The 16,015-nt window shown below is 43.0% G+C and overlaps 1 protein-coding gene across 1 annotated transcript in view; it reads left to right on the top strand.

Moving 5' to 3' along the window:
- Positions 1 to 12,646: 12,646 nt before the first annotated feature.
- SMTNL2 (smoothelin like 2) overlaps positions 12,647 to 16,015 on the top strand; it is a 28,761-nt gene continuing 25,392 nt past the window's right edge. The window contains exon 1 of the mRNA XM_032201057.1: positions 12,647 to 13,139. Coding sequence (XP_032056948.1) covers positions 12,726 to 13,139 — 414 coding nt within the window. The 5' untranslated portion in view covers positions 12,647 to 12,725. The remainder of the gene's footprint in view (positions 13,140 to 16,015) is intronic.

Raw genomic sequence — 16,015 nt, 5'->3', positions numbered from 1 at the left:
ACTCATGCTGTAAGGGGTTGCAGAGGATTTTCTGAGAGAATGAGAAGACACGATGAAGTCACAATGCTGTGTTTTCAAGGCCTGAGTCACATGGTATCATTTCAGCTGCACTCCTCAGCTTCTTTCTTTGGCTTGTATTATAGGCAGCAATTACAGTTATTTCATTGGTGGTAGGTCTGCATTAAGAGGCTCTGCCCTGCCTTGGGAGGCATTAATGTCACTTCCATTTTGCTGTGGGTGGGCGTGAAGTGATCCAGTTGTAAAACAAAGCAGTGGGAAAGGGAAGTGATTTTTCTTTGGAAACCAACTAGATCCCTGGATGTGTGCTCTAGCTGAGCTGTTCTGGCTCAGTTCTCTGCAGAGTTGTTCTGGCTATAGTAACCTTTGCCCTGAGGGACCAGAAGTGAGCAAAAAGAGATAGATGGTGCTGGGGTATAAGCAGCCTTAGGAGCTACTGGTGGAGAAAGATCCTCACTACACATCCTACTTGACTCTCCTCTGTGCTGTGTCTGAGCAGTGTCATGGAATACAGATTCAGTGGTATTTACTACCTTCCACTCTCCTGGATATTGGAAAAGTTTTGCATACTCTTGATTGCCGTCCGTTTAGTTCTCTCTCATCTTTCTTGGCATCAGGAGGAGTCCCTGCTCTAACTGGGTTATCAAATACAGCTTCTCCAAGAACTGTTTCAATGTAGCTTCCTCTATCTTGACTGCCATATTCACACGAGATACATATTTGCTCTGCTTTGTTGCACAGGCATGGGATCTATTCCACAGAGGCCTTTCTGCATTTTGTCTTAGCCAGTATCCTTTCTGGAGAGGAGGTATGGCTTCTTGACTGTGAATAACCTTCATTTGGAGCCAGTTGTTGCCTTTCTTAGGAAAACTGTAACATGGTCCAAGGCTGAGCCTACCCTTTGAAATATAGCATGACTAATAAGGCAATCTGTGGAGCATGTGCCATTTGCAGAGAGAAGATTCAGTGACAGTTACTTGGATTGTAGGAAGACAGCTGGTGACAGCTGGTGAATTTATCTTTTTATCATCATGGTTGTCAATGCTGCTGTTCCTCTCTTAGTTGTGTCTCCATGCATGTTAGTGCTGCAGCTGTGTTGATTAAGTACTGAAGATGAATTCATTCACTTGTTATTTCAACTTTGTATAGGTCCAGGTCCCATTAATGGGTCTGCCCAGCAGAGAGGAGAATGGAGTTTGAGCTTTGTTTTGCTTGCTCTTTTGTGATTTGATTGGTAAGGGAGTAGTTCAACAACTTGCTTTTTGCTTCTGCTGAAGCTTTAGTATTATGCTTAGAGAGAGCTGTGAGTGATTGTTACATTGCATTCAGCTCTCAGGATTAGTTTCCAACTGTCCTTCTGCATCACAACACAAAATTAGAAAGCTGTCCTTCCAACATCCATCTCTGCCATACATTTCCCCCACATAATTTACTACTCAGTCCCCAAATTGTTAATTTTGTATTCTTCTTAATTGTTCTTCACAACTAGTGAAATAAATGTGAAAGGAGACTGCCAGCAAGCCATAAGTTTAAATGCACATACCAGACAAAAAGCTGAGCTGAGTTTCTCAGTATTTTCACAATTTTCTTGACAAACTGCTTTGCCTCATTGGCTCTTAGTTCTCTGTGTGAGAAGGAGCCTGACAAAGCCACAGGGAAACACTAGCTGGGAAGAGCAAGGTAGCCTACCTTCCCTTCAGCTGCAGGTTTTGTTACCCTCCCGTCTTTGGCATCTGCAGTGGTGGACTGAGCTGACTGAGGGCCGAGAACACTGCAGGAGAAGTTAGCGTAACTACTAGAGTCACAGATGATGACAGCAACCTTCGTACTCCATGCCTTTTTTCTGCCTCTCTTCTGAAGCCTTAACTAAGCTGAGCCCTCCGTATTTCTAGAGGAATAAAGCTCCTCTCCCTTCCAACCTTAGTCTGCCTCTGTGGCACACCTGAGGGACAGGCTGTAACTGTCCAGGGACACGAGTCCCTTCAGGGAACACATTTTGATGAAGTTCTGACTGCCATAAATGGAAGATTGTGCTTGTAAAGTTACCTCAATGAAAAAGTGGCAAAAAGTGCCTCTTCCTTGAGGACTGGTAAGTCCCTTTAGGCAGATCTTCTCCCTGAGCACCTTACTAATGTTATTTGCACAGTTTTGTTAAAAATATGTAGAGGGGGACCAGATGGAACTCTGCTCATGTTTTTTCTGCTGTTTTATGTTCTCCCTTGTAACCTGGAATAACATGTAGCCCAGTCAGTCTTCACAATAAACACTGTAGCACAACCTGTGATTTTTCTTAGTCTCTGCTGATAAGAGATGTTGGTCGCATTAACCCATTTTTCTCAGTCACTTCTTACAGTTGTTCTGGTGAAGTGCGGACTTTTTAGAAGGTGTCTCACCCATGGTTCTCATCACCCTGAGAGCACTGACTCTGGTATCATCTTTGATATCTCAATCGTGTGCTCTCAGAACACGATTGAGACCCAATTCTAATTGAATTCCCTCACTGATTGGATAAATTAATTAGATCGTGTTATGCAGGTCAGCCTGGAACAGGCATTCCCATATATTCCAGGTTATGAGTGAATGTCTTTCTTGCAGACAGCCACCCACTATTCCACTTAAATCTGGAATTAAATCTATATATTGTGATACCATTTCATGGGGCCCATTATGAAGCATTTACCTGCATCCTTCTGGTTTCTGGTGGGCCATGGAGCACATTTGGGAATGCAAATAAAGCAATCTAATTACTTCATCTAGTTTTAAAATCTAGTGAGCAAGACCTATAGGAAATACTTTAACTTTCAGAGTCATTTCTGATATGCTTAAGCAACACAGAGGCTACTTTGAAGAGCCTTCAGAATGTCTTTTGCTCGGCAATAAATCAGTAAGAATTCAGTAAGTAATGTGAGTAGTAATTCTTATAGAGTATGTATTTTTCCCTAAGGCTCTTGAAAGGCTGGATAAGAATATCCCTACCTCTCACTGAGGTACAACTATCTCTGAGGTGAAATGCTACAGATGTTTAACAAGCCCACAGACAATAATTAAAATAATTCAGGATCAGTTCTCAGGGATACTGCATACGGTGGAAGGCAGTACTGCCCCACACTCCCTAGATTAGAAGAAAAAAGATTACAAAATGGATCTTGAAAAATTTTTAATATGCGATGATACTTTGAGGTTGAGGAGCTTTTGACATGTGCAATCACAATGGATGTGCTTGCACACAGATACTCAGTATGCCTTCTTCCAAGGCTTTGTGTGGTCCTCTCAATGTAGCTGTAAGTGGTAGCATTCACAGTTTAGGCTTAAGTGCATAATTAAAAAGTCTAGGACTCCCAGTCTTGGTGTTGTGGGAGGTTCCTTTCAGAGATTTACCCCAAATCTAGCCATCTTAGGTGCCTTTGTAGGTGCTGTGTGACTATAATTAACAGGCCTTTAGGTATCTACTTAACTTCTGTTATTGAAGCTACCCCTTCTGTGTTCAGGTTTCTCACCAGTTCTCTGGGTTTGTGTTTAGAAAGCATCTCATTTAGCCATCTGCTTAAGGCAGTATCCCATAACTTGGAAAGTCATTTGTGCTTAGTGTAAATAGATCTTCTGTGTTTCTTTGTTTGTTTTCCATTGATGCGGTGAACATCAGGTACCAATTCCTCTCAGAATGTGGACAGAATGGATCCAGAATTCTAGAAAAGTGTTTCATTTGATTTTATTAAGATCCTGTTGAAAGTGTTCAAGGTGAACTAAATTTCTAGGTATGAATCATAGGTGCAGATTTGAAGGGTCAATAACCTCTAGCAGGAACAACACATTCAAGGGAATTTTGAATGATGTGACCAAGGTCACACAACAAACAGAATCAGAACAAGAATCAGAACTTTTTCTTCTGTGATGTCTTCATGCTGAGACTTTTAGCCATTCATTTCAGTACTCTAGCAAAGTACTATGCAGCTCTGAAACGGGGTAGAAGACTTTTTGGGTTATGTTTACCAGAATTTCTTTGCTTAGACACATACATTCAAAATGAGCCCTTCCAGTCATAGACATTCTGATCTGAGTTTTTCATTTATTGTTGAAAACATGCATGCAAATGCAATGGTTCTAAGTAGTGCTGGGTATCTTGTTACAAAGCCTGTTGCTTCATGAAGACACAGAATCATCATGCTGGTATTAGCACAGTTTTCCGCTTCTTGGCTATATACTCTATATTTTTGTATTTCATGAAAATAATATCCCTTTACCATAAAAAACACACCATCCAAGCTGTGACTCACATTACTGCATTTTATTTGCTTGTCCTGTCATAGAGCCCCTGCAGGTCATAATTCATTGTGGGTGTCATCACAGAACAACCTTGCTGGCCCTGTAATTGTTATTGGGTCCAGAAAAATGAGTTGTTGACCTTTCCCAAGTGCTATTTCTGTTGACTGCTAAAAACATTCAGAACAAAGTTGCATGTTTCTTAAGGGTGCAAGCCAGACTCTTATTTCCTTGCTAGCTCTCTGAATCCTAGCACGCTTATGAAGATAGCCCCAGGTATTTCAAAGGAGAGCTCAGTTTACTCTGTATATATTCTGAGGAAGGATGAGCTTCAGGCTCCGACTACTGGTACTGAATTAACATCCCTTTTCTGTCTTCCAGTGATTTGTTATGGTTAATCATGTTCATGTATCTTTCAGTGTGCTTTTACAGGAAGTGAGCTTGCCTCTTCCTGTAAGCCTCAGAGTGCCACACTGAGAGGTGCTGTCAGTGCAGGTAGGCCAGTGCTGGCCTACACTCTAAAGAGATCATTAGGAATACAGTACCAGGGTGGGGGGGAAAGGCATTGCTTATCCCACTGTTTTCAGAATAACAGTTGCTGAATGCCTGCTATTTTGTTGTGCATCTTAACTCTTTTGGATATTACTTTTCCATACTTGTTTGGAGCAAAGCTCTCAAGTTACTTCTTCAGTACAGGATAAAGGTAAAGGAAATGTCAATTCCACAGTCCTGCTGATCATGGAAGAACACTACGTACATCTTTCTAAATGTACTTGGATAAAAGAGTCCTGAAAAGATTTGATGGGAAAATTCAAAACCTACGTGACGGAGCCCGGAGTGTTTGCCTGAAACAGCCTCCGGCCTGAACGAGGCCATTGATTGAACAATTCTGGAAAAAGGAAAAAAAAAATACCCAGCAACTGGTTTCTGGGACTATATTGAAGTGTCTTTTGTTTAATGTGTGCCATGAGTTTCTATGTCTTCTCAGTAGTGAAGATTATATGTCCAAATAATTATCTGGTATCCTTATTGTCACACTGGCTTGTTATAGTTGAAAAGCAGTCTCCCTGCAAGGTTCTCACTAGTTCCATGACTGCAAATTTATAAGTAGCTGAGGTAAGTTCCTTTTTAGTTCAAAAGTTGCTGAGCAGCAAAAAAGGGAGAACAGAGCCAGTGAATTAGAGCGTGTTTAGCTATTTATGAAGGATCACATATGAAGCCAGAGCTGGAGGCAGTGACTGAGTGGAAACAAAATGTGACTCCACTGAGGTCAAAGAAGTTGTATCAGGATTCGCCTGTAGCCCCCATTTATTTTCAGTTTCCCTGCTAGCATTCCTTCTTATGTTCTTATGCTTTGCCCTTCCTAATATTCTACTCACCAGATCAGTTTTCCTCATTATTTTTTTCATCAGAGTGTTAGGGTTCTGCTTTAACTTATGGACAGATATTAAAATAAAATAAAGACACCAGTACTTCATATATGCAATCTTCAAAATTAAGACAAAGTCCTGCATTCTGATTTTGGAGGTATAGCTATTAAATCTCAAGTAACTGCAGGAACTGGTAAAGTAATACGACATTCACTGTAGTATTATAGCTGAGAGTGGAATGTGCCTTGTTATCTTTTAAATTACCCACATAGCACATGCATATTTACCTTGATTAAAAACCTCAGATCCTTCCTTCCATTGTGTTTAATGTGCACACGTGAGGTCTGGGTTCCTTCTTTAGCAGAAATGTCTTTCCTGACCCTTCAGGAATTTTATTGCTAACATTAAGTGGCAGGCAGCCCTTGTTAAATGTTTGACTGTATTTCCAATTGCTCTTTCAGTCAGTGGTTTAAAGAAAGTTAATAATATCACCTATGTTACATAGGCTACGACTCCACAGCAGCCAAGGGCTGTTGATTGCTCTCTTTGGGACAGTATCAGATTGATACAGGTTTACTGTAGGCTGTTGGCGTTTTAACATTTGGGATTTCACTCCAAAACACCACAGACTGTAGCAAGCTGGGAAGGATGAAAAGCCTGAAAAGCAGAGTATTCAGGGAAAAGGGAGCCCCAGTCAGCAAGAGCTCATAAACCAGCATTATCAGTCAAGAAAGCTGCTTTCAAGCCCTTGCCTGATAAATGGCTAAAGAGCCCTGAAGAATTCCACAGTGCTGTAGATGGAGAAGTTAATGAAGTGCTTGGGGAATGCAGGGCAAGATAGGTGGGGTATCTAGCAACATGTTACTCCTGAAGCATGAGGGAGAACAGCATGTTGCTGGTCTCTTAACATTCACAAAACTCTCCAGATGCTTGGCAAATGTGTTTCTTAGAACAAAGACAAAAACAACAATTTGTTGATTTGGAAACAAAATGCTAGCCACTTTAGTGGGAGTTTTGAATGCCTTTTTGCCAGCTCCTTGGGGGGAAGCTCCCCAGCCATGGGAACATGCAGTGGTGTTGCAGCCTGAGAGGATGTCAAGGTGCTGACCACAGACTTGGTGCCTTCCTGTAGTTTGGAGCAACCCTGCTCTTCCACATGCATTATCCAAAGATCAATGACTATGGTAGCAATTTTTCATCCTTCCTCTCAAGGATTTGCTTCTGAGATCCTCAGCCTGGGTCACTCCCACAGTGTACCACAGACCTATAAAACTTTTGCTTCTCCCCTTTACTCACTTGCACCAGTCTTGGAATTTCCATTGATGTCACCTCGAGACCCCAGACTGGGTAGGCTGAGTGATGTGGGAAATAACACATAACAAGTCACGCTGTAAGGTGTAGTGTATGATGAAGCAGGTACTAAATAGGAGATGTGATTAAAGAACTGGCTATGGTGAAGTGACAGTAGATTTTTCCACCTCTTCTGTAACAGAGCACTTTCAGACAGGTGCTGACACAAAATGTCCCATTGCTGAGGCCTTCCCCTTGCCTGGCAGTCCTGTATAAGCTGGAGCTAGGCCAGAGTATCAGGTTGCCTTCTGCCATGAAAAGCTAGAACTTTGATCTGGAAAGAATTGGAACTGCCTATGGAATGCTGTCAGACACAGGATCAGATAGCGATTTGTTAAGAGGATGACTGAGCCTCAATGTTATTTGAGATCAGTATTGAGGAAAACAAAGTTTGCAGCCATGGCAGCAACTGCTATCTCTTAAATGTTACCCTTGACAGGACTTGGTACTCTGAAGTGTTGCAGAGACTGTTAGCTCTGCTAGTCCTTTTTGAGACAAGTGAATGTGGCAGAAGAAGATGAAAGGCCTTGTACAAACTGGAGGATGGATGCTCCTTTTGATGCCTATGGACTGTGTTTGCACATATATCTGCAGGCATATGCCTGGTGCATGCATTCTGTTATTTCTCTGTGATCATTATTTTAGTGTTGTGATAATCCCTGGTGCCAAGCAGGGATGACACAGAAAAGTTGCCTGTCAGTTATGTTAAACACCTGGGGACTCTTGGCTTTTTGCCAGCACACAGTGATTGTTATCTTCATCTGTTTTCAAGTAAGTTTTGCAGAGAAGAAATAATGACTGAGAACATAACTCATTTTTAATATTAGTTAAGTTTACAATCCTTTAGTTGCTGAAGTCTTGTGAATGCCATCAGGATGTGAAACTCTTAATCTCTTTTTTGGAAGAGGAAGGATGGTAACACTTATCAAAGAGCAGAGAGGTCAGCTGAGACTTACAAAGTTACCAGATCATTGTGAGAGGAAAGGAAGCCTATCCCTCTTCTCAACTGGGCAGAACAACACTGCAATCAGTGGGCTGTGCTTCCCCCTACTTTCCTTACATCCATTTCATCCAAACCCCAACAGGTTTGGGGGGAATACCTTCTCTACTGATGGGAGTAAGCAGGCTTCTATTTTCAGACACTGGCTAGTACGACATGATACCATCCTTCCCTATAGAGGAGGAACTTCCAAAGGGTGGAATGTCGGAAGTCTTCTGAACAATATCAGCTTTTTTTTTTTTTTTTTTTCCTGCAATGCTTAATTATGGTGTCAAATGTAAAGTCATCAATGGTGCTGTCAGGGAAGATCTGGTCACAGAACCCAATAACATGTCCTAGCTACTGTGGAGTAGGAACCCATTTTTCTTTATATGAGCCTAGCTTTTTACAGAAGCCTTACAGCAAACAGAACTCACATCTACTTCATGTCACTGTGGTTTTGGTAGAAGTACATAAAGGACCATAAAGCTTCACTAGGCCCAAAGATTAAATAACTTGCCCAGTGACTGTTGAAAGGTCAGTGGCAAAGAGAAGACCAGAGCCCAGTGCCCAGACCCTGCTCCAGTTGCTCTGTTAACATGAATAAAAAGAGACTCAAGGAACTAAAATACTTAATAAAATAAACATAAAAACGACATTCAAGAGGGAAGCAAATCTAAAGTAAGGAAATATGATGTAATGACTTACTATACGCAGCTGGGTACAACTGATTTTAAGGGCTCTGCAGTTGACTGCAGCATGCCACATTGGTCTGTGAATGACACAGGCAAATCATATCAAGAGCACTCGGTCATATCACAGGTGAACTTGCCTTCTGCTAACAATCATGTATCATGCAGTAGGTGCCTCTGGTCTTTAGCACATGTGTAGTTTTGTTTTGCACTTGTTTTTTGCATTGTATGTTAGATTTCTTGTATGCTGCAGGAGTACAGCAAAACTGAGTGAGGTACACATCCATGCAGAGGGTAGGTTTAAACATTAGAGAAATCTTTTGCTAAGGGATGATTCCCAAAAGGGACAGAGTTTATGACTTACTTTCTCTGGACTTAGACTCTTAAACAATAAATGCTTTTACAGTAGGCCTTTATATGGAGGCTTTCTCCAAAAGCAGGCATTTTGCAAGTCACTGGGAAATGCAGAGTCAGTAGGAAGATGTACAGCTGGCTGCCAAGATTAAAAAGCAAGCCACTTCTTTCTTCTGAGCTTTTCAAGTGTTCATACACACTTGCCATCTGGCTGTGTTCATAGATCAGCTGTCTGTAGGAAGACTGATTCTGTAGAAATTGGTATATGCTGGTTCCTCTCTGAGTTTCTCTGTTTGCTAGTCCTTGTCAGGCTAAAGTGAAACATCTGTCAAAATTAGATAATTAATGTGACAGAAGTAGCAGCCCCTGAACTGAGTTCTCTTTGAGGTCAGCCTCTGTGCTTCTGCTTTGGCTCAGCAATGGCAGGAGAACAATGATCCAGAAATATTCTGAGGTATTCCTAATCAAAGGCAGGCAATGCAGACTTCTTAGTCTGTAAAGGGAATCCAGGCAGCTTTACCTTTGGCTTTTAGCTAAAGATAGTGCTTCCTTGCCAAGCAGAAAAGGCACAGTATAAGTAGTTAAATGTCTGTGGGCAACGCTGAATTTATTTTCACAGTCCAATTGTAGTGAGGGTGGAGTGTAGATGGGATAGATCCATGTGTACAAAAACTCTAGGTGCTTATTTAACAACACACATCACACAAATCTATTACTCATTCTACTCCCTGATCTTCTGTTTCATTTCAGCTTCTGTTTTGATTTCTTTACTCTATTGTTGCTTTCAGTACCAAGAGCCTGAGAATCCTGCTTTATTCTTATCACTCTTGGTAGTGATAGCAAAGAGATGGTCTTAGTCTCTTCACAAGGAGAATTTTGGCTAGCAGGAGTGCAGAGGTTTCCAGTACCAGGGCAGTCCAGCATCTATCATTCCCAAAGGCACAGTCTCAGCTAAATGCTGTAGATAAAGTAGTCTATATCTATGACTGGGAGCTGGTTAGGCCATGCAAGGATGTAGGAGTTGCCAGGTTGTATCAGATTTGAGATCCAACGAGTTCAGTGTTCTGTCTCTAATTGGAGACAGAATCCAATGCTTTACATGCAAGAGTACTGGTTATGTGGAATTGTTCCTCCACTTCAACCAGAAAGAGGATTGGATCCTAGGGAGTTGAGTGTTTTCCTGCATTCTAAAGGCTTCTGATTGTCCCTAGCTAGACAGACATTTGATCTCTTCCTAGTCCCTAAGAACCAGTGATTGGTTGGAAGTACGAGATCCATTACCGGAAAGAAGCCTATTTGAACTATGGTTAGATGTTGCTCTCTTGGCTGTAACTGTAGCCAAAAGGGAGGTTAACTGGTCTTCAGTTACTGGAAAAGTTTGATGGAATACACAGTGTATTTGTTCTGTTGATTATTTGTTTAACTTGGGTTGTTTGCTCTAGCTGTGAAAAGGCAATTACCATTCCTGCTGTCCCATTCATCATGGAATTGCTAAATGGTGAGCTTGTCCTTTCATGCAATTTGTAGAGAGAAGAGGGTGATCCTTTGTAGTCTGAGTCCTGAACTGGGTAGCTGTCAGAGGGTGCAGGAAGACTAGAAGCTTTTCCTTTCTCACAGACACGTGCACACACTACATGCATAGACAATGTTAACACCAAAATAGATCCATCAAATGACAGTACAGCCCACTGGCAGGAAGAGACTTCCTCTGCACAGACACAAGCCAAACACTAAGGAGATGGGAACAGCAGAGGTATAACACGAATTATTTTGCAGTTGCTCTAAAACTCTTGTTCTTTTAAAACAGGTCACTGAAACATTCTTTTTATCTGTGCAACTATTCCATCTACCCATGTTAATGCTAGGGCAAAATGTTAATGCTAGGCCAAAAAAAGGCCTTAGATTTTACATAAGAATTGAGCTTGTGAGGTGATTGCCAGAGCAAGCACTTTAGACTCTTGATGGCAGAGAACAAAGTCTTTGGTTACTTTACAGAATTTAAGGAAATAATTTCAAGCATTTGAGGAGGAGGGGAAGGAAGAAAGGATGGAGGGGAGAAGGAAAAAATGAGAAGAGAGGAAGAGGCAGACTTGTTCTGGGAAGCAAAGTACCACAGGAGCTAAATGGCTTCTGTTCCAGTCAGATAAAGGGAGCAGATAACTCTGTGAGAACAAAAAATAAAGATACGGAAAACATGAGTGTGGCCAAAGCTGGTGACAGTATTGTTTTCTAACACCTTGCTGAAAGCAACATTCCTACACAGAAAACATTTCTCACACCAGTTGATACCTGTTAGAGAAAACAGCTGTTGTCCTGCTACTTTTCTGGAGGAAAGCATGTATTTATTCTTTCAAGATGGGGACAGCTTCCCTGCTGGCATCAACCCTGCAGCCCTATTACTTTATGAAACTTTGCCAGCCTGGTGAGAGCCATGCCTGTGGTTGGAAGTTACTGGGCAATGAGATAAGATACAAATTTGCTGTGTTAACTATTCTGCATACTTTGTGCAGTGTGAGACTGAGGAATTAACTCGATTTAGGGTTAACTGCATGCAAAGAACTAGCTGCTCACTTCTGTCCAACAGAAGTGGTCTTCCTTTCCCAATTGCTGCTCTGAGTGCTGTCCAGTTCTTTCCCTCCCTTTCCATTGGCTTCAGGAAGACTCTTCTGACCATGTTCTAGGCTGGCTCAGCTCATTGGCCCAGAAGAGAGCAAATCCATTTCTTTATGTGGATTAATTTTTCTGATGGATTAACGAATTGAATCAGCTCAGGCAGTGTTCTGATGGGCCTGGAACTGTTGTGACATGAGCAGTGGGAGTGAGGATGTTAACAGGGGAGATGACTATCTTAGCCACAATAGGCTGTTAGGTCAGCTCAGCTGTATCATCTCTCTCAGTCCCATAAGAGTCTGTATAAGGCACAGATGCAGAATATGCCATACACTGCACATTCATGACCTCTCTTACTCTAAATGAACTTTGTTTTAAGCAGGAGTTCTTTCATTTGAGAAGGGTGTGCTATTCTGACCAAATTGTAGGGGAGGATTATAAAATTTTATTTTATTAAAAAAAAATATATATTTTTTTTTAGATACATTTGCATCATATTGCTCTTTCATTGTCTTCCTTGTGTTGTCAGGTACTTCAAAGGCAGAGGAAGAAGGCTGCTATATTATGTGTATTCTGCAAAGGAATAAAGCCCATCCAACCTTTCCTCACTTGTGCTGGCGACCATTTAGGTCTGTTTACTTCGGCATCAGCACCCAGGCAACTGGGGAAAGATGAAACCGATCCCAGCATTGCCCCGCCCGTTCTCCCGCCCCGTTTCGCTGTTCCCTGCTGAAGTTGCATGCCGTCCTCCCACAGTGCAAACGCGGAGCGGGGCGGTCCCGAGCAGCATCTCCGCTCCCGGTCTCGCTGCCTCCGTGCCCTGCTGCTGCGTGGCGCTTCCGAGGCGCCCCCCGTCGGGCGCAGCGCGGGCTCCGTCCGGCTTCGCCTCCGCAGCACGGGCACAGGGGCAGGCCGGAGCGGGGGTCGGGCTTAAGGCGTCGGGAAGCTCCTGCGCGCTCCCCGAGGGGAGGAGCGGGCGGCGGCGGGAGAGGTGTTGGCCGGGTGTCCGCGACCAGCGGATCCGGAGCCACCACCACCATCACCACCACCACCACCCAGGCCTTTCTGGCCGCTCCACGGAGCCTGCGGGCCATGAACGCGATGCCGGGCGAGACCGAGGATCCGACCAGCCGCGAAGCGCAGACGGTGTTTGAGGCCCTGGGGCGCTACGAGGACACGCTGCGGGGCGCTGTTCGGGAGATCCATGCGGACATCCAGGTGTTCAAGCAAGGGGTGGGACGGCAGGTGGAGGAGGTGCTGCGCCTTGCTAGCCCCCTGGCACACACTGTCTCAGAGCTGCAGCAGGAGAACCGGCGCCTGCGGGTGCAGCTGGAGCGCCTGGCTCGACAGGTGGAGGCCCTCGGCCAGTCGGCGGGGCTGCTGCAGGACTGGCCAGATGGGGCAGAGGAGAGCCCCCCGCCTGCGGGACCTGGCTCTCCGGGGCCGCCTTTGGCCAGTGGCAGGTTCTCCAGCCATGCGAAGCTAGCGGTGGCTGGCCGGAGCCAAGTAAGTGCTTACCGTGGCTGGGGAGGCGGTGGAGGGAGTGCCAAGAGGGTGCGTGAGCACTTGGGCACGAGTGGATGCTTCACGGGTGTCATTGAGCTCTGCACTGGCATGGGGGAGTGTTTAGTGACATGGGGCACTTCTTGTGCAGTGTAGCGTAGATGAGTTTTTGGGAATGGCCTTGTCTGTGACTCCATCTGGAGATGTTTCTGATTATGGCACTTCAAGTCCAGAGATCTTGGTTAGGGTGGCAGCAGCCTCTTGGTTCACTACAGTTAGATGTAAAAAGAGAAGTTGGAGGCGGTCTCAGCTATCAATATACACAGATACATGGAAATATCTGTGTGTGCTTTCTGGAGTAGTTGCAGGGGGATCAGTGTGCCAGCAATCCTGTTTGCCAATTGGCAAGCACTTAAAGGAGAACAGCTCGGCAGCCTATAGCAGGCAGTAACACGCTTCCCTAAGATAGTGACTTTACATCCTGAGGTGTGACAGTTTTGCTGTGCAAGTGCAATGAACATTGCTTTGGCTCATTCCAGTGAGCTAGGCCCCATGCAAGCTGTCATGGTATCCATGACCTAAACAAACACAAACATTCTCCCCACTGGTAAAACTGTTTCTGCGCCATGGTGGAGCATTATAACTTGGTGCATGAAAATCCTAGGTAGTAGGAAGTTCATATGACAGTGAGTTTTCTGTAGTACTTTTCATATATGCCTGGTTCTGTGGAAGGAGCTGTGAGAGTTCCTGTACAATTCTGGACACCAGAAGGTTACTTCCAGACAGTACGTGGGGAATGTCACATAAAACTATGTGGTATTAGAGTTGGCTTTTAGAGCTGATAGCCTATTTTGTATGATGTTGATTAAGCCATGTCTTGCCTGAGGTCTTTGAGATTTGTATTATGAAAAGATGATACATGGGTTATCCAAGCTTTGGGGATGGAAAATAAAAGCTTGGAAATAAACTTCATTCAAAGTTAATTTGGTGGGACTAGAAAAGGATTCTCTATAACATTCCAGAACTTTTCCTCCTCACTGTCTCAAGGCTGAGGGCATAGGGCTTCCCACAGCTGGCCAAATGAGAAGACAAAGCTGCTGCATGATGCGCTGTTCCAATGCCATTGTAGCAGCTGCTGCATTTTCCTGAAAATGGCAAAGATGAACAGCATGCACATCTTTCAGATCCATTCCTTTTTGCTCCATGGAGCCATCCACACTTATTTGTATTGCAAAGAGCAGAAGTAAGCTCAGTACCAGGGAAGGGACAAGAAGATGTGGTCCCTCACACATCTCACTTGCTTCATCAACACTCTATTTGTAGCGTATACTCCACACTCTGTGGTAAGCCTTGTGTCAAGGTTATGGCAATATCCAGCTCTAGGTATAAGTCTGGGTTAAAGCACAGAATGTATTTTTGTTCTGGTTGAAATTTTCCCTCTTAGCTTTGAGGGTTCAGTGAAGATCACTTTAGTACTGGTAGTTCTCCAGTATCTTCCCAGCAATTTTCCCCACTGGACAACTTCCAGAGTTAGCACAACTGATCGAGAAGAAATCTCAGGACTAAGAACCACGGGAGATGCAGCTGGAGCCACACACACCAAATGTATGCAGTGAAAACAAATTTTTTGTTGTTAAGGTTGTGATGTAGCTGTGCTCAAATGGATAAAGCACAAGCCTTAGTCACTGTGCAGGTCACCTAGGTTATTTGTCATGAAGAAAATGTTCTCTCAGTTGCTTGCAATTTCTGCTAATGCAACCGAAGCACTAGAAGCAGAGTACCATACACGACACTGTGTATGTTTTCAGGTAAACGAGTGGCTGTGATAAAAATTAATAAGACTTCTAGCTATAGTAAATGCTTCTACAAGGAGAAACAAATAATAGAGTTCTGGAAATAATAGCAAATAAATGTGTTCTTTTGCTCCTTAAAAGATTTATTGGTTACATTTCTTTTCACTGTGTGGTTGACACAGCGTTTATCCCAGTAAAGAGCTGGGTTGTGTTTCCTTCAATGTTTCTGGCAAAATACTCTGGACAAGAATTAGGAGTTTCTTTCTCAGATTGCAGATTGAATACTGCAGGTTCTGAGCATCTTTAGTGTCTGAACTATTATTTTCTAATGTCGCCAGATTACTTTTCAAGGTAATTTTGTTGAGGAAAAAAAAAATAAAATAGTGAGGCTAAGGAGTTCCAAGCATAGTTCAGACAAAAGTAAAGACACAAATCTCCTTTTAAGTATAATTTTTGGGCCGCCTCGGCTATGCTGTCCTTGAAATCTGGTATACACTAGTGTAAGTGCTCACTTAGATGGAGCCAGCTGCCTTTGGTCCAGAGTATTTCAGTATAGCAAGTGACCTGTTCTTTCAGGATGACTTTTTGTTTACCCAATTTCCTGCATAAGACACAATGCTGTTAATGTTGCAAAGGATTTGTTGTCTGTTAAACCCAGAACTCTCCAGCTATGGGGAAAGGCAGCTTTGAGGAGGGGGGTGGTTGTTGTTCTTTGTTGTTTGCACATTTGTTTTTCATATGAACAGCAAAAAGGACTGCTTTGGAGATTTTCTCTTTCTTTTTTGTCTTTTTTTTTTTTTTCCTTTTTTTTTTTTTCTTCTTTTGTTTCATTTTTTTTCCTTTCTGTTTTTTCTCTCTGGGGTAGTTTCTGTATCACTGACTTCTGCAGAGCAGGATGATTTGGAAAGTAATTGGAATTCATTAGTTTTGGAATCAGGTGGTAATTTGGATCAAAGGTTGTCACATTCACAGTCTTATTTGCTGCATTCTTTCAAAATATTTCACATGAAAAATTGCTCACTTTTCTTTTTCTATCTTAGGATAGTGGTGAATTTGAAGTTTTAATAATGAAAGAAGAATAACTTT

The sequence above is a fragment of the Aythya fuligula genome, chromosome 20 (assembly GCF_009819795.1).
Source record: "Aythya fuligula isolate bAytFul2 chromosome 20, bAytFul2.pri, whole genome shotgun sequence".
Taxonomy (NCBI): domain Eukaryota; kingdom Metazoa; phylum Chordata; class Aves; order Anseriformes; family Anatidae; genus Aythya; species Aythya fuligula.
This window is presented reverse-complemented; position numbering and strand designations above follow the sequence as displayed.